Source organism: Callorhinus ursinus, unplaced genomic scaffold (genome assembly GCF_003265705.2).
Source record: "Callorhinus ursinus isolate GAN/ISIS: 27379988/994484 unplaced genomic scaffold, GSC_fseal_2.0 scaffold46, whole genome shotgun sequence".
In the NCBI taxonomy this organism is placed as follows: domain Eukaryota; kingdom Metazoa; phylum Chordata; class Mammalia; order Carnivora; family Otariidae; genus Callorhinus; species Callorhinus ursinus.
The window spans coordinates 11,554,719-11,577,547 of NW_027397108.1; the positions used below are offsets into that span (position 1 = coordinate 11,554,719).

The 22,829-nt window shown below is 61.8% G+C and overlaps 1 protein-coding gene across 4 annotated transcripts; it reads left to right on the forward strand.

Moving 5' to 3' along the window:
• The first annotated feature begins 2,443 nt into the window (after window positions 1-2,443).
• On the forward strand, window positions 2,444-16,723 carry CPNE7 (copine 7). Of its 4 annotated transcripts, XM_073882428.1 has the most exons (15): window positions 2,445-2,702; window positions 4,670-4,852; window positions 7,364-7,438; window positions 7,609-7,683; window positions 8,324-8,406; window positions 8,787-8,877; window positions 8,973-9,071; window positions 9,425-9,511; window positions 9,862-9,921; window positions 10,768-10,901; window positions 11,848-11,902; window positions 12,399-12,450; window positions 12,517-12,650; window positions 15,292-15,528; window positions 16,055-16,723. In XM_073882428.1, exons 1-15 carry the CDS (start codon window positions 2,529-2,531, stop codon window positions 16,223-16,225), a joined length of 1,710 nt encoding a protein of 569 aa, XP_073738529.1. In that variant the 5' UTR covers window positions 2,445-2,528; the 3' UTR covers window positions 16,226-16,723. The 4 variants fall into 4 exon arrangements, with proteins under 4 accessions (XP_073738530.1, XP_073738532.1, XP_073738529.1 ...); XM_073882429.1 differs by lacking the exon at window positions 7,609-7,683 and having other exon boundaries at window positions 2,444-2,702; XM_073882430.1 differs by lacking the exon at window positions 4,670-4,852.
• Window positions 16,724-22,829: the final 6,106 nt, after the last annotated feature.

Genomic DNA, 22,829 nt, shown 5'->3' on the forward strand with positions numbered 1-22,829 from the left:
GGAAAAAAGGCTGGAGGGACACACAACAAAATGTCAGTTGTGTCTAAGCCTGGGTGCTGGAGCTCCCCCCTTCCCTGCCTTCCCAGCCCTCCCTTGTCCCCGGGGCCCTTGGGGGCTGGTGGGTGAGCAGGGATTCCTACCACCTGACTCTGGGGACTTAGGAAGGCCACACTGGCCCAGGCATCACAGACCAGGGTTACAAGCAATCTGGCTTTTTCTTCTGTGGTTTCTTCCTATTAGGGCCGAGGCCCTGGGTCTGGAGCCGAGGCCCTGGGTCACCCTGGGGAGGCAGCCACATCCTGTGAGTCTGTGGCTGGAGACCCAGTGGGTCCATTAAAATCTCTGGACCTCAGACCCTTGGACTCCCAAGCTCTGAATTCTCTTTCCTCTCTCCCCGTAGTGGAAATGTCACCTCTTACTGGCTGAGGTGCTGCGTGTGTGAGGACTGCACCCATGCGGACAGCTGAGTGCCCCCGGGCAGGTTCCTGAACTTTGGGGTGTCCCTTTCCTTATGCGTGAAATGGGGCTGTTGTGAGCATCACGTGGCTTCACACCACTGCGGTCGGCATGGAGCATGCGCAGCGGGTGGACAGGTGCCACAGCCGTCCACGTCTGGCAGATATTTGTGTCGGCTGCAGAGGTCAGGGTTAGTTGAGCCTGGGGGAGCCAGTCCTCAGTGGAAATCCCCCGAGGCCTGGCAGACCAAGGAGCCAGGCAGGGAACCCCCTGAGCCTTGTGGGAGATGCGAGGCCTGCCTGCGTGGGGCTGGGTGGCCCACCTGAGCCCAGCCCCTTGCCGGTATTTTGCAGTCTGATCCCCATGGAGGTTCAGAGAGGCCAAGGAGCCTCTCCCAGGGCGCAGCTGGGGCAGGTATGCTGGAGAAGCTAGATCTGGGAGGCCTGGGGCCTGTTAAGCCCAAGATTCACCACCACGAGCCCACAGGCATGGCTGGTAGGCTAGACACTGACACCCCCCCCCCCAGCTCTGGGAAAGATGCGGGGGCTAGAAGGCCCAGAGGGGCTCCAGGCTGGTCTCCACAGAGTAGCTAGGCCTAACAGCTGGTTTCCACAGCTTCTGAGGAGTGACACGGAGGCTGGATGAGGCAGAGTAAGCGGGCACCGAGTGGCCTCGAATCCCTCTGTGTCTCACTGCCCCTTGCCTCTTTATCCAGGTGCCTGGGAAGCGAGCCCACGTGCTGGAGTCCAACTGCCTCAGCCAAGCTGCCAGGACTTTCCTTGTTTCTGAAAACGGGGCTCAGGGTCTCTGACTTCTGGGTGCGCCGGGGGTGCAATCCCGCCCTCTTACCACCAGGGGTGCTGTCCACGTACAGGGTCTGCGGGCGGAGGCTGCCGCTAAGACCTCTCTCTGCCTGACCCGACCCAGGAGCATACTTGTCCTGACCCCCAGAATCTTCTTCTGCAGCCCTGGAGGCCAAGACTGAACCCTGGTCGGCCCGAGGGCACAGACCCTGGCACACCAGAGATCCAGTCTCTGCTGCCCTGACCCTTGGGCCCCCCTTCCCCTTAAACCCTCTTCTTGTCCCCCTCCCCCTACGGCTCTTGGCCAGGTCTGTGCCCTATTTTTAGGCAAACATTGGCAAAGAGAACGGCCAGGAGGTGGCTTCTGCCTCTGTTAGCACCTCCTCTTCCGCTCGGCTCCCACTGGCAGGTGGTCTAGGGCCTGGGGAGAATCTGGGGTCCCCTGTGGAGCCCGGTCCCATCTGGCTGCCGGGGTTAGGTGTGGCAGGGCCCTCAGGCACTGCCAGGTCGGACTCTGACACCCAGGACAGTCAGGGACTATCCCTGCTCCTGGACTGCAAGTTCATCCCTCCCAGGGTAGGGGTGCCTGGCCCACAATTAGGTGCCCCTGAAATGCTTGTTGGCAGGTGCTGCTTCACCAAATGCCCCCTCCAGATGGGGTCCAAGAGAAGTGGGGAGGAACACGGGGATTTGGTGCTAAACCGGGGGTCCAGTTGCCACCCCCCAACTCGCCAAAGGGCCTGGCAGCTCTAGATGCCCACTCCAAGGCCCCCAGGGCAGCCCAGGGAGGACACTGTCCTAGGGGGCCGGGGTCTCTGCACAGTGTGGGAAGGCGCTGCCTGGCCTTACCCCAAACCTCTCGACCCCGCTTCCCCGGGGGAGGATTTGAACCCTGCCAAACCCCGGCAACCCGGAGGGGCGAGGGTCAAAGCCACACTGAGAACCGGCTCGCCCCTCCCACAGAGCGCTCCTTGCCCGCGCCCCTCCCGCGCCCCGCCCCTCCATGGCTCCCCCTCCTCTGCCCGCCCCCCCTCGACCCAGGCTTCGCCCCCTTCCACTGTCCCCTCCTCTGTCCCCCCTCCCCGGCCACCCTTCTGCAGTCCCCGCGTGGTGGCGGCCGCGGGAGCCACGTGTGTCCGCGCCTGGCGGGCGTGCAGGCAAGCGTGGCCACGCCTGGCCCGGCCATCATTCCCGACGCGGCGGCGGCGCCGACTGGGCAGCGGCCCCTTCGTGCGCCCAGCCGAGGCCCCGAGCGCCGGCGCCGGGAGCATGAGCGCGGGCTCGGAGCGCGGGGCGGCAGCGCCCGCCGGAGTGGTGCCCGCGCCCCGCGCCTCCAAGGTGGAGCTGCGGCTTAGCTGCCGGCACCTGCTGGACCGCGACCCGCTCACCAAGTCCGACCCCAGCGTGGTGCTGCTGCTGCAGTCCCAGAGCCAGTGGGTGCAGGTAGGCGCCAGGGCGGGCGCGACCCCCGGTGCAGGTGCTGAGTGGGGACCGGGGGCCTGGGGCTGGGGACTGAGGTGGGCAGCGTGCAGGGCAGGGTCAGGGCTGGGGTTACCAGGTCGAGAGAATCCGCACCCACAAGTTGGGGGGGATGCTGGACTGGAGGCCACAGAGAGGAGCCCCAGGTAGAGAGAGGGAGCACCAGCGTGGGGGGCGCGACCAGGGTCCCACGTGGGGGTTTAGGTGCCGGAGTGAGGTACCCCGGCTTGAGGGTGCCGGCAGGGGGCTTGACTAAGGGGCACAGAAGAGAGTGGGGGGTGCAGGAGAGAGTGGTGCGCCCATTGGGGGATGCAGGGTTGGCCTGGGCTCATGGGTCCCCCCCCCCCGGCCTGGGGGGGCCACCGCTCCGCCAGGTCCTCATCTGTCAGACAGAGGCACCCAGACCTCAGATCCTGGAGCGGGGAGCAGGGAGGGCCAGGCAGGGCTGCGGGGTTAAGGGGAGCAGCTGACTGAAGCTGGGGCATTGGCAAGCTAGAGATTTGGTCTCTGACCCACCTGGAGGGCTCCCAGCCTGTCGCCTGCTCTTCTCTTGTGGCAGACTCTACCGTGAGTCTCCAGAAACCCTGGGGTGACCGGGTCAGCCCAGCACTTGTGGCCAGGTTGAGACAGCTGAGGTCTGGTTTGTACACTCCATGGACCTGTTTCTCCCTTTGATACTCTCGGGCCCTGGGGGTCGCTGGGGTGCCTGGGCAGCTGGCTGCCCCTTGTCCCCTCCGGCCCAGCCCTCCCTGTGGGCCAGTCACGGCAATAGCTCTGCATTGTGCAAAGCACTCTCTCGGTCACTGTTCCCTGTGAGATGTGTGCTTCACCTGGAAATGTTGAGAAACGCCGGGCATGGGCAGGTGAGGTTGGGAGTTGAAGCCACAGTGGAATTGAGGGGTCCCTCCCCAGGCTCCAGCACACCCCCTGACTGTGGTGACAGTGCAGGGGGACCTGGGCGGGGCGGTGGGGCCGTGGGGAGGGTGGATGAGGGGGAGACCCTGGTGTTCACCGCCGGGGGCCTGGGTGGGGGAGGCAGATAGGCTGGGCCCCGACCTGCGAGGGGCACACAGTCCTGGAGGCTCCAGTGGCCAGCTTCCACAGACCAGCTCTGCTCCCCCATGCGGTGTGCCCTTGTGCTGTTTCTTGTCATCTCTTGACCGCCAGGCTCCTGTGGGTCATTGACCTAGGAGGCAAAGGTGCCACTGCAGCTCAGTGTCTTTGTGGTGCTGGGAACATTGGGAAGATCTGTGAGGAGGGCTCGCTTGGCCTGAGCACATGTGCAGATGTCCCTGGGGGGGCCACACAGACCCTCCGTCTGAGGGTGCGGGAGTTTGTGTACCCTGGAGGGTGGCAAACCTACTTCCCCAGGCTGGATTGTGCTTTAGGGGTGTAGGGGGGCCTAAGTTGGAGGAGAGAGCTGAACCCAGGGGGATCTGTAACCCCTGCCCCAGTCTCCCTGCCTGCCCAGCTGGGCAGAGAGCTCCACTTTGGGTTTGCCCAGCCCAGGATTCTGACCCAGCTGTGTCCCTGACTTGGACTGCTTTTGCACGGGATCCTTTCCCTCTCCGAGTCTCAGTTTCCCCAACTGTGATGGGGATAGAGTGGGCTGTGGTGGGCAGGAGATGAGAAGCTGCAGAGAAGCTGTGGTCTACGGCTGGCCAGGGCTGGGGCCTTTCTTTCAGGGAGGGAGGTGCCCAGGGCCCCTGGCAGCTGCGCAGCAGCTGAAATCCTGAGGAATGGAGTGCAGGTTGTCCGGGGGAGGGGACGTGGGGGCTCTTCCCAGGGCCTGGCCTGGACACGAGTCCTCCAGGAGCACGTGAGGGCAGGTAAGGGGACTCTGCGGGCCAGAGCTGGGGGCCCAGGGCCCGGGGAGTGCCTGGGTGGACGCGGCTCTCCCGCGGGGTCTGCTCAGCCTGGGCTGCTTGCAGGTGGACAGAACTGAGGTGGTCAGGAGCAGCCTGCACCCCGTGTTCTCCAAGGTCTTCACGCTCGACTACTACTTTGAGGAGGTACAGAAGCTGCGCTTCGAGGTCTATGACACGCACGGACCCAGCAGCCTTAGCTGTCAGGACGATGACTTCCTTGGAGGCATGGAGTGCACCTTGGGGCAGGTGGGCACCCCGTCCCCTCAGGAGGAGAGGCCCAGGTGGGGAAGCGCCCCTGGGCCAATGCTGGTGGGAGGCGGTGGTGATGTGGGGACAGCCCGATCGAAAGGGGACTGTGGTACCTCAGAGCTCCCCCTGGGATGAGCGTCCCACTCTGCCTGCCTCCATGGTGACTTCTCCTAAAAATTCTTTATTAGTTAGCTTTAAAAGTATGTAATTTGAACTGGGTGATGCACTCCTCTAATTCGACATTTGCAAAGTGTGAAAGGCGTGGCATGGAACGTCTACCTCCTGCCTGTCCCCGGGCTCTGTGCTCTCACATGAGGACGTGAGTGTGTATTTTTCTCTCCGTGTATGTATTTTAACAACACAAACTACATACACCGTTCTGCAACTTGCTCTTTTCACTGTCATGACATGAGAAAGCCCTTCCATGTCAGCACATAAGTGTCCTTGTTTCTCCCTGTGGCAGACGGACCAGCCCGTTGAGGGCTGCGGTCACCGGAGGGACACTGTTTGCGGTCCTCGGATGACGTCCGGTCCAGTAGCTCTTCTCTTAGCCGCGCAGTCAGGGTTAGGATACTTCCTTCTTGGCTGGTGAGGGGAGGTGCTTCTTAGTCATTGACGTATAATTTACGCACAGCAATAGGTGCAGACCTTAAGGGTCGATGCCGATGAGTTTAGGTACCTGTACACCTGATCATCGCCCGGCTCACACAGGACACTTCATCACCCCCACTGACCCCCTCCTCTCCAGCGAACTCCTGCTAGCTTTGCCTGCTCTAGAATTTCCTGTTCACGAATCACACAGTGTGTTCTCATTTGTGTCCGGTTTCTTTTACCCAACATGCTGTCTGCATGACTCATCCCCATTGCTGTCTGGTTCGGAGCTGGTTTAGGGTGGATCCCTCTGCCAACCCCATTTGACAGCACTGAGATTAAGGAGGGGCACGGCAGCAGCGCAGGATCCCCCCGGTGGCTTCCCCCCCTGCTCGTCTCAAGCATAGAAGAGAATAGTGCACACCACGGACACACGTGTGGACACACAGGTGTTGACATGTATGCACGGACATACGTGTATGCACGGGCACAGGTCCACGGGTGAGGGTACAGATGCATTCTTGGATACACAGGAACAGGTGTGGGCGCAAGCATGTCTAGGCTGACACGGCCCGCTCTCAGCTGACTCGCCAGGGCCCCACGGCCATCAGGGCAGCTGCAGGCGGAGCTTGAGGTCCCGACACCGGCGGCGAATCCCAGTCGCAGGACCTGGAGCAAGTCGCTGACCTCTGCCTGAACCTCCAAGCCTCAGCCACCTCAGGGGGTGGTTGGGGGACCGAGAGAAGAAAGCGCTTATCGACCTTAACCGGTTCACAAATGAGCTATAGCCCCAGCAGTGGAGCCTACGAGTGGGAGCACCTGGGGAGGCTCGGGACATGGCCCCCCGGCATCCCTTAGCCTGTGTTGACCTCCCCACGTGCAGCAAACGGTCTCTGGGGAGCCAGGGAAGGCTCTAGAGGGGGAGGGCAGCCTAGGGTCACTCCAAGAGGCTCTCAACCTCATTTCATAGCTAAGGGGATGGAGGCTTGTGAGCTGTCAGCTAGGCAGCGCCGCGTGAGTGTGTGGGTTGGGAGTATCTGAGCGGACTCAGCTCACTGTGCCGTAGTCAGTCCAGCTCCAGGAGCCGGTGGACGGTGAGGCCAGGTAAGTGCTAATGAGCGTCCAGGTCACCGTCACCACGGCGACAGCTGGTCTTGGTTGGCTGGCAATGGGTGGGGTCCCTACGATGTCGTGGAGCCTTTGGTAGCTGTGAGGGGCTGCCCTCACTGAACCCTTCTACAGACCAGGGCCCCCACCCACCTGAGTGCTGTACACAGCTTCCTGGGTCAACTCACGGGCCCCAGTTAGGGGTTTGTAGCCGAATGGGGGAAGCATCCACGCCGGGCCAGGCGAGGGGGAGGCCCAGGTGGGCAGGAGTAGGGAGGAGCCCACAGGGAGGGCGCAGCACCAAGGATGTCCATGGGGCAGCATCGTCTGCACAAATGTACAGGAGGGTGCAGAGCTGGCTTGGTGTCTCCATTCTTGCTCTCAAGCCCTCTGCCACCTTCAGGGCAGCCTGGGAGTCCAGGGTAGCACCCAGGAACCCTCGGCCTCATGCCGGCCAGCGGGGTTTAAAGCACCTTGCTGCCTAGGGGCCGGAGCCGGACACGGAGGAATTGGGGCTGGGTGGGGCTGGGTGTGTAATCCATCTGGTGTGTGGGGTGCTGTTTCTGCTTCCTCCTCTCCCGACACATGGACAAGAGGGCCCCTGACTGAGCCAGAGGCCACGGCCGCACAGAGAGACGCCCGTCAGGTGGACTAGCATCTCCAGAGCGGGCTGTGGGTTGGTCACTGCCGGGCCCCGAGGCTGTGGGGCCCTGGGTCGTAGGTTTGGCAGAGCCAGGCTCCCCAGGGGGACTGAGGGCAGGGTCCCCAGGGGACAGGAGCTGACCCCTCCCTGACTGTTCTGACTTCCAGATCGTGGCCCAGAAGAAGATGACCCGCTCTCTGCTGCTCAAGTTCGGCAGGAATGCGGGCAAGTCCACCATCACGGTGAGGCTGCCCGCCTTCCCGCCCAGCCCCTGCACTGGCAGACCCCACCCCTTCCTCAACCAGCTCTGAGGGGCGAGGCCCGAGGCTGCCTTCGGAGGGGGGCGGGGGTGGCCCTAGTGCCTCCCCTGGGCCTGGCCTGCGGAGCTCCGAGCCGTGGCTTCCCCTCCCAGGTGATCGCTGAGGACATCTCTGGGAACAATGGCTACGTAGAGCTCTCCTTCAGGGCCCGGAAGCTGGACGACAAGGTGCACGGCGGGCACCCGCATGGGGCCCCACAAGCACAGCCCACCCCCAGCGCTGCCCTCCCCCGTCAGAGCCTTCCAGGGAAGCGAGCGCGGTGTTGAGTGAAAGGCGCTTGGAGCCCCGTGGGGCCCCCAGGAGGCTGCTCCTGTCCCCGTGTCAGTCACTGGCTCTTGGCTGTGTTCTGGGCTCTGGGCCCCTTCCTGAAACCTCTGTTCAATCTCGTGGCCCCGTTTAACAATCGGGGCACGTGCTCGGGGAGGCTGCCGTCCAGACAGTGGAGGGATTGCTCTGAGCCCGGTTCTGTCGGCTCTCACACGGGGTGTGGGAGCACACAGAGAGGGGGGTCGGACCTGCTGGAGGGTGTGTCCTGCTGCCCTCCCTGGCCAGGCAAGACGGGAGCCTGGGGAGGAGGGGGGGGCCAGCAGCTGGGGCTAGCCGAGCAAGAGCAGACATGGCCGGAGAGCCACAGGAAGGGTACTGGGGAGCCAGGGAAGGCTCTAGAGGGGGAGGGCAGCCTAGGGTCACTCCAAGAGGCTCTCACCCTCATTTCATAGCTGAGGGGATGGAGGCTCCATGGGGTGAACAGCGCTGCTGGGAAGCCGCAGAGCGGGGCCGGTAAGCACAGCCTCCGCCCTCCCCCAGGACCTCTTCAGCAAGTCGGACCCCTTCCTGGAGCTCTACCGGGTCAACGATGATCAGAGCGAGCAGCTGGTGTACCGGACAGAGGTGAGGGCTCCCTGCCTAGCACCTGACGTCTGCTGCAGTGCTCTGGGGACCAGAATGAGAGCACAGGGAAAGGAGCCAGCCCCGTCACTCCCCCGTCCTCCCAGCGCACATCTCCTTCAACAGGGAGCCGGCCGACCAGGCGGCCAGGCCAGGCGCGTCTGCCACTAGAACCCACAACTGTGTTTTGTCGTCCCTGCCTGCAGGTGAAATGGCATTTCAGTTAGAGCACTGAGACATCGTCTCCCCTTGAGATAAATTAATCTGAGTAAGAAAAGGAGCCTATTTAAAGAACAGGGTTCCAGGTGGCCCGGGAATGTGGCGGAAGCTCTGGAGGTGGCTCCCGGGGGAACCTGAGCCAGCCCCCCCCCCCCCCCCCCCCGGTGGTGAAGAACAACCTCAGCCCCGTGTGGGAGCCTTTCAAGGTGTCCTTGAGCAATCTGTGCAGCTGTGAGGAGACGCGGCCTCTGAAGGTGGGGCAGGACGGGCCGGGAGCAGGTGTGGGGAGCCTGCTGCAGGGGTGGGGTCCCACAGGGGCAGATGGGCTGAGGGGGCCTGGGCTCCCCAGTGCCTCGTCTGGGATTATGACTCCCGCGGAAAGCACGACTTCATCGGGGAATTCTCCACCACCTTTGAGGAGATGCAGAAAGCTTTCGGGGAGGACCAGGTGAGCTGGGCCCGTCCCTCCCCACTGCCTGAACACAGGGTGGAAAGTGGGTGAAAGCTGGGTTCTGACCCATCTGCACAGGGTTCTCTGGAAGGAGCCACAGGAGGTAGGTAGAGCGCTGGCGTTGAGCCGAGCCAGCTCCAGAAACTTCCAGAAACTGTTATTACTGGTAAAACCCAGAGAAGACTGATGACCATGCTGCCAGGTGGCCAGACCAAAGACATCAGTTGTCTCGTTACAGTTGGAAAAATGCTGTTCAGGGCTGGGGTTTTGAGGTCTCCCTGCTCCCTTGAGGTGGGTGTTGGGCACTGGCCCTCGGGGGGTGGGGGTCTCTGCCTACCCTTGTCCCCCAGGCCCAGTGGGACTGCGTGAATGCCAAATACAAGCAGAAGAAGCGTCATTACAAGAACTCTGGGGTGGTCATCCTGGCAGACCTGAAGGTGAGCTGCGGCACCTGCCTCACCCACAGTGGGTTGGGGGCCGGCTCCCGCCTAAACTCTGCAGAGAGCCAACAGGGCAGGGGCATGCCCCTCCCTGCGAGTCTCCCCACTGTCAGATGGACCCTCAAAGGCCCCCAATCCCAGAGCCCTGGGGGTCCCCAGTCCTTGGGGGAGGGAAGTGGGAGGAATGGAGGGCAGGAGGGGTCAGAGAGGGAAGTGGGGGGGGGCAGCTGGGGGTCAGGCCGCTCCAGGCAGCTCCCCTCAGGGAGGGCAGGTCCCCGGGGGCTCCAGCCTCCGTGCCTGGGCGTGGCATGTCCTGGGTGGGCCCTACCGACACCCCTGCCTGGAAGTTCTACAGGGTCCACTCGTTCCTGGACTACATCATGGGCGGCTGTCAGATCCACTTCACGGTGAGCGCCTGGGACCCCCGCTCCCCACCCCACCCCACAGAGCCCCTCCACCCCCGCAGAGCCTGGGCAGCCTCCCCACCCAGACAGGGGGACCGAGGTGCATACATGTGTGTAGTAAGGCCCCTCTGCGGGGTCTGCAGGGTCCACACACCCCCTGCCCAGCTCTGGGCTCTTCCTGTGCATAGAGGGTCCCCCATCCGGAAGGGATGGAGCCAGAACTCTGCCTCATAACAGAAGCAGTGTCAGAAAGACGAGGAGAGAACAGAGTGACACTTGTCACCGCCAGGGACAACACCAGAAGCCCCAAGACCAAGCTGCTGTGGCCTGGCCTGGAGCCGGGGCCTGGAGAGCCCATGTGTCGCCTCGTTGCTCATTTCAAGGATGCATGGGTTCCTGTCTGTCCCCTGAGCAGCAGCAGGAGGGGCCCGAGGGAAGTGTCCCGGCAGGGGCGGCACGTGGGGATCCACCCCAGGGCTTGAACTCTCAGACCCTGCCCAGGCAGGCTGGCAGCAGAGGCGAGTCTTGGCCTTGGGTCCCCTCCCATGGCCCTGCCCCAGGCCCAGTGACAGGCTGGTGGCACCGGGAGAGGGAGGGGCTTGTTCCTTCCTGAGGATGCAGGCTCCATCCCGTTGTGCTGGTTAGCGCTGGTCAGGGCTTGCTGCGCTCGGCCTCCACCCCAGCACAGAGCTGGGCCCTCAGATGGCCCTGGGGACTGCTCTAGTTTGCACCCCTTGCCAAGCAGCTCCCCACAGCTCATTCCCCTTACCTCTCAAATGGGGGTTCTGGGTGTTTAGTCCAGCCCAGGTGGGAGAGGGGCCCCCAGCTCATGAGCCGGGGTCTCTGCAGGTGGCCATCGACTTCACGGCCTCCAATGGTGACCCCCGGAACAGCTGCTCACTGCACTACATCAACCCCTTCCAGCCCAATGAGTACCTGCAGGCTCTGGTGGCCGTGGGGGAGATCTGCCAGGACTATGACAGGTGCGGCCCCTGCCCCCGGCCTCCCTGCACCCCCCCCCCCCCCCCGGCTCCCTCCCAGCCTCCCTGCCTCCCTAGCCTCCCTGCCTCCCCCCTCTCCCTGCCCCGGGGCTCCCTGGCTCCCTGCCTTTCTGGCTCCCTGGCTCCCTGCCCCCAGCCTCCCTGCCTTCCTGCCCCTGGCCTCCCTGCCTCCCTGCCTCCCCGCCTCCCCAGCCTCCCTGCCTCCCCACCTCCCCAGCCTCCCTGCCTCCCCTGACTTCCTGCCCCTGGCCTCCCTGCCTCCCTGCCTCCCTGCCTCCCTGCCTCCCCTGCCTCCCCGGCCTCCCTGCCCCCAGCCTCCCTGGCCTTCCTGCTCCTGGCCTCCCTGCCTCCCTGGCTCCAGCTCAGGTTTGGGCCCAGGGGTGGGCATCATGGCTGTATCCACTGGCCCAAGGAAGGCTGGCAGTGCCCGGGGCCATGGTGGGTGGGGCTTACTCCACGGGCCAGCCCCAGGTGTCCCTGTGTGGCTGATCCGCACGGGCAGCCCAGTCCCCTGAGATGGGGCTGGCCCTCACTCACATGGCCCCTTCACCCTTCATGCAAACATGGGGGGTGGCCCAATTTATAGACCAGTAAACTGAGGCCACAGAAGGGTAGACCCCTCTGTCAGGGGGTGGGTGGCAGAGAGCAGGAGGCCAATGCTTCCCAGGGCCAGGCTGTGGTCCCAGGGGTGGAGGGATTGTCTCTGCCCCTGCCTGGAGGCTGGGTGTCTTCCTCACTGCTCAGTGCCTCAATGTCCCCCGTGTGGTTCGCAGCAGGGCCGGGCACCCAAGAAAGTGTCAGCCTGGGCCTGGTCACACAGGGGTAGAATAGAGCCCGGCTGTCCTGGTTCTGGTAGATATCTCCCCAAAGTACCCCCACCCCCAGGGAAATCAGGGACCCCTGTGTGATGGGGCCGCCTCTCTTCCAGCGACAAGAGATTTTCTGCTTTGGGGTTTGGAGCCCGAATTCCTCCCAAGTATGAGGTAGGAGAACCTGAGGACCGGGACCCCCCCCCCCCGCACCTGCTGGGGCCTCCGGGGCCGGGCTGCTTGTCCCCAGCAGAGGCCGTCCTGGGTCCTGGGACCCCTCAGCGGCTGCCTCTCGCTGGTGGGAACGCAGAGACCCTGCACTTCCAGCCAGAGAGGCTGACCTTGGTCACCTAGCACCAGTGACCCTCTGGGGGAACTGAAGAAAACTCTGTGTGCCTGTCAGGAGAAGGGGAATGAGTCTGGAAACTTCCAGTAGCAAATAGCTGAAGAACATGGTGGCAGGAGGGATTTATTGGTTTAATGCATCTCAGACCCCCGGGCTGCAGGGGCCTGAAGGACTAGTCTGCCTGCCCTCTCTCCCAGGTGACTCCCTCCATGAGGCTCTGTCCACATGGGGGCCCCAGGAGCTGCAAACCTACCTCTCCTGGGAGGTGGGGGGTGGGGGTCCTGGAGGGGTAGCCCAGCCGACAGTCCCTCTGTGCCCACCCAGGTGTCCCATGACTTTGCCATCAACTTCAACCCTGAGGACGATGAGTGTGAAGGTAGGGGCCTGAGGCAGGCCTGGGTGGGGATGCCCCCGGGCCGGGCTCACCCTCCCTCGCCCACAGGAATCCAGGGTGTGGTGGAGGCCTACCAGAACTGCCTGCCCAGGGTCCAGCTCTACGGCCCCACCAACGTGGCCCCCATCATTTCCAAGGTGGCCCGCATGGCCGCGGCCGAGGAACACACTGGGGAGGCCTCCGTAGGTACCCGGGGCAGGAAGGCAAGGTGGGGCCTGGGTGCATGAGAAGGTGGTGCGTGCCGTTGGGGGACCAGGTAGGGGCTGCAGTGTGTGAGGGGGGCATGGAGGTCAGGGAGGCACAGGGCTGGGGGTACTGGGGGATGCAGGAGGGCCTCAGAGCACCCCTAGAGGCACAGGTATAACTCTCACCCGGTGGGGTCACACCCCCTGGAGGCTGATTTGCCCAGTCCCTTCCCCACAGGCTGTCTGTTTGTTGTTCTGCTGTGCGCATATTATTTTGTTTGTGTGTCTTTTTATTTTTCACAAATAATATTGTGCTGAAAGTTGCATTCTGCTTTACTTTTTTTTTTTTTTTTAGATTTTGTTTATTTATGAGAGGGAGAGAGAGAGCGTGCGTGTGGGGGGGTGGTCAGAGGGAGAAGCAGGCTCCCCGCTGAGCAGGGAGCCCGATGCGGGACTCGATCCCAGGACCCCGGGACCGTGACCTGAGCCGAAAGCAGATGCTTCCCCGACCGAGCCCCCCAGCCCCCCCGATTTCCTTTTTCAACATGTTTGTAGATCTGTTTGTGCTGCTGTATGCACTGCTGGTCTGTTGCTTTACCTTTTTATTCTGTAAAAGACATCACATTTGCAGAAGAGCGCTCCATCCCCCACCTGAGGTCGCTGACTTTTTCCGAGTTTCCTCCCTCCCCCTCCTCCCCTCCCCCTTTCCTCTTCCCTCCCGTATGATCCTGAAGCAAGTCCCAGACACATAACTTTGTCTGTAAATACCAGTATAAACCTCTCGAAGAGAGGAAGGAGAGCCACAGTGCCATGACCACACCTAAAGCGCGACAGTAACTCCCTCGGTATTGAAATACCAGTATCTAAATATGAAATGTCTCAGTAGCACACGTGTGTCACTGGACGGTTCATGTCCCGTCCCGGTGGCTTCTGTGGCAGAACGGGGGTGAAATGGCCCCAGTGTGATTGTGGACGTGTTCTCCGCCTTCCCTTGCTGATGGAGGGGGAGTCCTCAGGGTCTCCTGGTCTCGATGCTGACTGTGCCCCCACATTCTTGTCTCCTGATTTGGCTTCCCAGGAGGTGGTGGGAGTGTCCCCAGGAGGCACACATATCTGCCTCTGTCCTCCTTGGCGCTCAGAGCCTCCGGCTCTGTTAAGATGCTTCACAGGGGTTTCTGTGGGCTGCTAGATGGCTTCCCGTGGAACAGTAGCTGTGTTGATACGGTGGGGAGGTGCTCGGCGTAACCTGGGACCCGCTTCTCAGGGCTCACCACCTGATCTTCCGTTGCCCGTCCGTCTCTTTTGTCTTGAGGGAAAGCGGTGTTACTCCCTCCCAAGTCACACATGGCTTCCTGGGGCCGGACCACAGTCACCCACACCCCAGTGCTGGGAGGCCCCGTGCTCACGGCAACGGAACTCGGTGTTTGAGACCTAGTCTAGGGTCGGGAGGAAGGCGTGCAGGCTTTCCTGAGGAGGGGCCGTGTCCATGAGGCTGAGAGCTGGGTCCAGCCAGGGGTCCTCAGACGGCCCAGCACACGGTCACTCCTTCCAGGGGTCTGGGGCTCAGCGGGGGGAGGAGGGCAGGGGGACTCTTGGCAAAGGTGACCCTGTTGGTGATGCCCGTTGGTCTCTCCCTCACGTGGTGTCACAGTGTTGGTGCCCACTGGCCCAGGGTCTTATTTTTTCTCCTTTATGTTTTTTCTTGTCCAGATTTTTCGTACTCATTTTTAGTAGTTCTGTTTTGGGGGATTTTTGTGTTTGTTTTGTTTTTTAAAGATTTTAAGTAATCTCTACACCCAATGTGGGGCTTGAACTCACAACCCTGAGATCAAGAGTTGCGTGCCTGAACCAGCCAGCTGCCCTGTTTTTTGTTTGTTTGTTTGTTTGTTTGTTTGTTTTGTTTTTTGAGAGAGAGAAAATGTGGTGGTGGGGGAGGGGCAGAGGGAGAGAAAAAATCTCCAGCAGACTCCACGCCCAGCACAGAGCCTGACATGGGGCTGCTCGATCTCACAACCCTGAGATCATGATCTGAGCCAAAATCAAGAGTTAGATGCTTAACTGACTGAACCACTCAGGTGCCACAACCCCTGTTTATTTTGTTTTTTAACAAGGGAAATGGACTTTTATTTGAAACAAGTCCCAGTCTGTCTTTGTGCTGATGTGCTGAGCACCTGGCCAGGCTGGGCCAGAGGGTGTCCTCTCTAAATTGTTCCTTGGATCTCAGGGTCCCTTCAGGGTGTGGGAGGCCCTGTCCACCGACAGTCCACAGGACCCTCCTTCTCAGGCCTCGGCGGACGTGGGTTCGGACCCAGGCTCCACCAGCCTCAGCCCCTCCACCTGTACGATGCAGAGGCGGGATGGGTTGGGAGATGGGTGGATGCATCCAGCCACAGTAAATGAGCTCATGATGTCTTGTGGTTGTGATGAACTACACTTCAGCAACAATTTCAGAAAAGCCTGAACACCCCCAGCTCGGGATGCCTGCAGTGGCTCCCAGGCTGTCTGGGGGAAGGGAGCTGCATGGGGGACTTGCGGTTGCCTGGGGGGGTAGAAGCGGCCTTCAGGGGTCCCCAGACAACCCCCAAGGGCCTGAGGAAGGGGCGGGGGACCCGTGCCCACTCTTTCCCTGTGCCCCCAGCAATACTACATTCTGCTGGTCCTGACCGATGGCGTAGTGACCGACATGGCCGATACACGGGAGGCCATCGTGCGTGCCTCCCACCTGCCCATGTCCATCATCATCGTGGGGGTGGGCAACGCTGACTTCACGGATATGCAGACCCTGGACGGGGACGACGGCATCCTGCGCTCCCCGCGGGGCGAGCCGGCTCTCCGAGACATAGTGCAGTTCGTGCCCTTCCGGGAGCTCAAGAGCGTGAGTGCATGCAAGGGGGGGGGGGGCGGGGGTCCAGGGCCTTCCCCGCAGGCTCCCAGGCAGGAGCAGGACTTGAACTGCTTTCAAGCACCTAGAAACCTTCCTATTTTGAAAATATTGAGCCTACACACGGGAGAGAAGGCAGCACGGTGGGCTCCCCAGGCATTTTCAGACCCTTTGTGAGACACAGGAAGGAAATTCATGACTAGTGGACATTCACAGGGCTTTATGGGGGGCGCCCACCCCCGCCTGCCTCACACCTGCCCTGTGTGCCTGGGGGAGGGGCGGGGCCATGTGGGTGCAGGTGCCATTCAGACCGGAGCCCCATTTAGCAGCTGGCCACTGCAGCCTCGTGTTCTCAGGTCTGCGTTCCGCACCAAGGCTCCCCTGGCCGCCAGGACAGAGTCCTCCTCTACGAGAGGGTGGGGGCCACAGCGCCAGAGGAATGAGGCTGGGGTGTGATCGGCTGGGTGGCCAGAGGGTCGGGAGGGCCCCCAGCTGTAACCACGCTGTCCCCGCTCTGAAGGCGTCCCCGGCAGCGCTGGCCAAGTGCGTGCTGGCCGAGGTACCCAGGCAGCTGGTGGAGTTCTACAGCTACAAGGAGCTACCTCCGAGGGGCGGCGACACCCACGCCCAAGGGGCTGGGTGGCCGGGAGTGCGGCCAGCCTCTGTCTCCAGCACCGTCGGGGTCCCTTAGGCCCCCCGCCTTCCAGAGCCCTCCTGTGCCCACCCCGCCTCGCCCCTGTCGTCCTGTGCGCCTGCTGCCTGGGCCAGCCTCTGGGTCCCCCAAGGCTGAAGGATGAACAAATCCAGGCCTGGGGATCCCTGAAACAGGAGCTGAAGGTGTGGGGCACTGGTGGTAGCCCCCCATGCCTGGCCCTGCCCCCGCCAGGCCGGTGTAGAATGGTGGGGGCATGGACTCCTGAGAGAGCAGGAGGCCGGGCAGCTCAGCCCTAAATGAAGGGAAGTTTAGGGATTGGGGGATTTCTGCTTTGCACCCGATCTTCACTGAGGAGGGGCCTGCAGGCTGCCTTCCAGTTGTGGAAAAAACCCCAAGATGCCCCCAGGCCCCTGACGCACAGTCAAGATTCCTCTTTGCTCCCTGCCTTCCTTCCTGCTCACTGCTCATTCCCACCTCCGCACCCGGGTCTATGGGGTCTGCAGGTGGGGGCTGAGCATAATAAAGTGTCATCCTGTCCTTGAAGCAGTTTGTGCCTTTACTGCCCCCACCCTCTGGAGGGGTGGACAGGCAAGTCGGGCCCCCTCCCATCCCCCACACTGGGTCAGGGAGTCTGCTAGACTCAGGCCCTCGGGGTTCTTCCTGGACTGAAAGGAAGGGCCCTTTCAAGAATGCAAGGGTGTCAGAGGCAATACTCCACCCTAGGAAGGGCCAGAGGGTGCAGCGGCTGCCCCCATACCCTGAGTGGCCTCTCCTTGGCCTTCAGTGATCCACTGCTCCAAATCTGCATCAGCCAGGCTCAGGTGGGGAGAGGCTGTCTGGCAGGGACCCAGGGGCCTTTAACTAGCAACTCAGCTTTATAAGGACCTACCATGCTACATGCTGTCAGGGGAGGGAGCACCACCTGCCAAAGCCTCCCAGCCCTGTGGGGGTGGGTTTCTGATTGAGATTTCCCCTGAAATATCTTGTCTGGGAAAAACAAACTGTCCTGACCCTGAATCTAGGCCCTCCCATCCACTCGCTCATCCATCCACCGGTCCATCTGTCCATCCAACCATCCATCCATCCATCCGTCCATCCACCCCGCCCCCCACTCTGGAGGTCTATTTTTAGCTCCTGATTCATCTCCTGTTAGGCAAGGATAATGGGCATTGCCATGGTAACCTAACTACTGCTGAATTCTGGAAGAGCCAATGTTGGTCTCTTTGGGGATGGAGAGGACAAAGGAGAAACAGCCCCCTCCATCCACACTGGGAGGCATCAGGGTTCCAAGATGGGAGGCTGTGTCAGCTCTGTCCTGACCCTGCCACCAAGTCATGGATGACGGGGCCCCAATTTCAGTGGTAGAAAGCCTCAGACCATTCTGGGTTCCATTCAGGGGTGAAGCCACGGGAATTGGTCAGTTAAGATCCCAGCAGCAGCCAAAGACACAAAGAGGGCTAAGAAGAAGGGGAGGGGATTTATGCAGGGGCCCAGGGCAGCAGTGGTAGGCCTGGGAAGCAGCTCTGGGCCAGGGCAGGGCAAGGGGCCTGATGAGCAGGCAGTGGAAGAAGGGTCCCTTTTTGGAGCTGTTGCCTTAGCAAGGATGTAGCCACTCCCAGAACGTGTGAATCAGAGAGGAAGCAGAGGTGTGAGGCCCCCACCTCTACCCTCCACCCTTTCCCTCTGCCCTTTCTCCTTGGGCCAGCAGGAAGCTGGGAGCAGTCAGGCACAGCCTACAGAGGATGCTCTCCTGGATTGGAAGGAAACAGGAGGCTGTGCGCTTGGGGCCTGGCCAGTAGGCAGGCTCAGCTGGGCACATGCGGGTGTGTGGGGGGCTGCTGGGAGAGGTGGGGTAGGCACAGGGTCACCAGCTCAGCTGTCGTGATATGGCAACTGCTCCAAGTCAGAGCCCAACCTCTGCCTGGGCCTGAGCTGGCCAGCGAGACCTGGACTTTTGTTGACCTCTGGCTTTTCCTTGAGTTGCTGAGCTGGTGGCACGGGAGCCAGGAGAAACTGGTGACCACTCTGCCACCATGTGGGCTGGGACTGCCTGGAAATGAGCCGACATAAAGGAAATGGGCCAGAGAAATGGTGCTGGGAAGTGCCTAGTTCTGAGCCCTGAGCTAAGACTGGACAGCTAAGGGAGCCGAAAATTCCCTCTCTACCCAGACCAACTGGTGGTGGGTTTCCATCACTTGCCACCCAAAGAGTCTGGCCTGGAGGGATGGCAAATACTCCCATTTCACAGATAAGAAAAGCGAGGCTCAGAACAGTTAAATCACTTGCCCGGAGTCACACAACTGGCCAGTGGCTGAAGCGGGACCCACTGGCCCCATGCAATTCCAGGCTTTATGTCTTTCGCTACAACACTTTCCATCAAGGGATATGATCTGTCTGGCTCCAGGCTCCAGACAGGCTTCCAGGGAGCCAGAAATCCACCAGCTGTCACAGTGACCTGCAGAGCCTCACTCTCGCTCATACAGCACAGGGCTCAGGGTTTCTCAGCAATCAGAACCAGAAAGTGTGGACTGGGGCCTCCCTGGCAGGAGCCACCCTGGGATTGACTCACTTCAGAAATTGCCCCCAGCACGGTTTGGAGTGGCCCCCTTGTCAGAGGATGGATTTGGGATTTGCAGACAGCGAATGTCCTTTCAGTGGTCAGCTGCGTAAGCCCTGGTCCAGAGTGAGACTGGACACCTGGCTCCAGCTTCCAGTAACTGCGTGACCTTGGACAAGTCTCCTCCTGGTCTGCCACCTGGGAGTATGACAACTTTAAGTCATGGCCCCACTTCCTTGGCAACCTCCTTCTCCTAGACCCGGGGAAGGCTTAGGGTCCTATGGGACCTCCTAACGCTTGGTCATGAAAAATGCTACTCCACTGCTTTGCTCACTTAAGACTCTGGCTCTTGGGACCCAGTGGCCAAGCTGCAAAGAAACCGAAGCTGTCCATGCAGCCAAGGCCCCAGCTGGCTGGCCAGGTGCGTGTGACACCACGAGAGGGGTCCTCCAGCCTGGCTGAGACCCTGACTGCATCCTCAGGAGAGGGCCTGAGTCAGATTCCCCCAGCTGATCCTCTCCGGAATCCTGCCCCACAGAAATGGTATGAATTCCTCCAGGTTTGCTGTCGTTCTAAGCCACCAAGTTTTGGTATAATTTGTTATGCCGCAGGTAACTGATACACCCTCTTCAGAGGGGTCTTGTGAGGACTAAATGGGTGGTGCCAAGGGCCTGGCACAAAATACGGTTGGGTAAATAAATACCAGTTTTGCAAAGGAGCATGGCTTCTCTTTCTTGTCCTGAGGGAGGGCTGTGCCAAAGCTCCGCCTATTGTTAACTTGCCTCCGGCCCTGCTGGCCATCCACCGCCCTCCCCAGAGCCCAGGCTGGGTCTCCAAGGCACGGACTCTGGGTCAGGGTCCCTCACCCGAGGGTCTGCCCTCCCAGGCTCAGAGTCAGCCGCGCTGGGGGGAGGAACAGGGGCAGCTGGGCATCGAGGCTGTTCGTTGCAGACAGGCAACTGTGACTAAGTACTCATAATTGGTGCGGGGGCGGGAGCAGGGCTGTCAGACGCGAGCACAGGGGGGCCGTGGGCGAGACCGGCTTCCGTGTCCCCCAACCGTCGCCCCCTCCCCCTGCCACTGCACTGATGTCTGCCCCTGAGCAAGGGCACCTGGGACCCTTGCCTGGCACGGACCCTCTTCCTCCCATTAAGGTCCACAGCGGCCGCGGAACCCTGTGCACGGAGGACTCCAGTGTCCCGGGTCCTCACCCCGCTTGGCTCCAGCTGCGCTGCACTGAGTGCAAACCCCCAAACTCCCCCAACCTACCCCCCAAGGTCGGCCTCTTGTGAGCACCATTTCCCAGAAGGGGAAGGAGCTCAGAGAAATTAAGCCACTTGGCCCAGTAAGCACAGCTGGAGGTGGGGGGCGGGGGTGCGTGTCCTGAGCGGGGCCTTGCAGCCCGGTTCTGAGGACTCAAAGCCCAGAGCCAGAGCCACGAGGCCTCAGCTGGGTGCGTGTGTGCGCGTCCGCACGGGGTGGGGGTGGGGTGGGGTGGGGGGGGGGTGGGGGGCCGCGCGGCGGCACGGGGGGGGGGTGGGGTGGGGGGCCGCGCGTCCGCACGGGGGTGGGGCTGCGTAGGGGGCTGCGCGTGTGGGATATCTGTCCTCAGCTGCTTTTTGGAAGACGCTCTTTGACCTCCCGGTCACCCTCGGACAGGCCACACCAGCCTCCTCCTGTCTCTCCAGGAGCTACATGGAGCTGGCCAGACCAACCTGTGTGGGCTGATGGCCGAGTGGTGACGGCCCTGGTGCCCTGTTCACGACACTCAGGGTTGGCCAGAACATCCCTGAGAACATGAGGTATGCAAACACTAGACTAGAGACACCTTCTCCAGCCCTGGCCGGGAGGGACGGCAGCCTTACAGCCTGCCTGGGAGCAGGGCATGGGCAGAAAGGGCCCACAGGGTCAGGGCGGGGCCCCCCGTGGCCAGAGTCAACGTTCCTCAGTGCTCAATTTGGACCAAGCTGGATGGGGACTCCTGGAGCATGAGATGAGGTGTAGGGCTTTGTGGGGTCAGACACTCCCCAACGCTGAGGAGGGCTCAGGCATGGCCCTGGGGGGGGGGCACATTCGCCCTCGTTCATCCCGTGCTCGCTGAGGACTCAGCACAGCGCATGCCCAGTACCCATCTGCAAGATGGGGGGGTGGTTGCGCCTCAGAGGGGACCTGAGGTCAGCAGAGCTGGTGCGCCGGAGGTGGTCCTCCCCCTGCCCCCCCCCAGGGAAGTGGGAATTCGACTCTGCCCTGTCCCTGCTTCTTCCAGGCCTGAAAGTCTCCCCCTGCTGAATTCCCGGCTGTGTGGCTGGGCCCGGCACCCATGGTGGACCTCGGATGCCTGTGTGGGCCTCACTGGGGACCGGCTCCACAGAGGGTGCCTGGCCAGTGCCTCATGGTGACACCGGAGGCGGGAGCACCCCGGAGGCACCAGCATTAGGATAGCAGAGCCCACTGCCGGCCCTGAGCCCCAGATCTGCTACCGTAGCAGCTGGGGCCAAGGAAGAATAGAAGGGGAGGGACAGGGCTTGCCAGGAGAGAAGCAGCAGGCTTCTAGGGCCCCAGGAAGGCTGACCCGGGGAGCCCAGGCCCCGTCCTCGGTCCTGCACCTGGTAGCACAGCCACCATCTATTAAATGCCTGCTGAGAGCCATGACTGAGGGCACAGCAGGTCAGCGTGAATGCCGCTGCCGCGGGCAGCCGGCCTGATGCTGGGCCCAGGATGGCTGAACCAGGTCACGAGCTGCCTGGGCTCCTTCCAGCCTCGCCGCTGTGACCACTGCCCTGCCTCCCAGCCTGCTGCCTCCTCGGTCATGCCCACCGAGGGGAGCGTCTGGGCCATGTGACACAGATACTAGGGGTCAGCTGAGGCGTGCCCTCCCCCTTGTATGGTGACAAGGCCCCAGTTTTCAGCAGGGCACACAGTTGTCTGATAAAGGCTACGTTTCCCTTGCTGTTAGCGGCACCCACCTGACTACGTGTTAGCGAATAGTGTGAGAATGAGTGCTTTGTGTTTCAGGGCATGCTTCTCTTCCCCCTTTCCTTCCTGTTGCTTGGATTGAGACGTAATGGCTGGAAGTCAGCAGCCCTCTTGCACCACAGATGAACCTGGAAGTAGAAACCATACAGCGTAGATCAAGAAGATGGGAGGGCCTAGGTCCTGCACACAGTCCTGAAATGACCACCTGTGAATTTCTTGAAGGTGAGAGGGATATAACCTTTAATTATCCATACAACAGGGTCTAAAACACTTAGCACTTGCATCAGATAATTTCCTGGAAAATGTCTGCCATCATTGCTGTGGGTGTTATTGCAGGGAAGACCTCAGAAGGGGCCACAGGCTCAGCCTCGGTGACCCAGGAAGACTTCCTTGAGGAGGTGGCCGGATGGCCCGGTGGTCGGGGTGGCATGGCCAGGGTGGCCTGCTGGCTCTAGCCACCGGATGCAATGCTGTATTGAGCACTGAGAGTGGACACTCTCAGCGTCTCCGTGGAGAACTCCGGTTCCCCCACGGACCGCGTCCAGCTCCCAGCAGATGGGCGTTGAGCGGCCTGGGCACAGGACGGGAGGGGAGGCTGCCCAACCAGCTGGGCAGGAGGCTGGCATTGGGAACCATCCGGCCTTCCACGGGCTTGGTACCAGCCAAACACTTCGCATCCCCGCGCCACAGACGCGGGAAGGGCTGATGCCCCATTCGTTTCAGGTGAGAGGAAAGAGGCGTTGGGCTGGACCCTCCACCAGGGCGTCTGGCCTCGGGGTCTCAGGTGGGAGCTGACACCCTGCCTGGCCTCGGCTCACTCCCGAGGGCTGGTGAGTTTGCCTTCAGAAGGTGAAGCAGGGAGGCCGTGAGGCACCACTTGGGGCCAGACACCCTTCCCACAGCAGGGGCCTCGCTCGCAGTACCCCCAGGTCTCTCCTGGAGACTTGAACGTCAGAGAGAGGGGCATCTGGACCCCAGCGGGGTCTCCATCACACACTGACTGCACCTCATCTGCTGCTGGGGCCAAATGCTGACGGGTCATGGGGACACTCGCCCCCAGGCCACGCCTGGAGAAACAAGCCAACACATCACCCTCCCCTGTGAGCC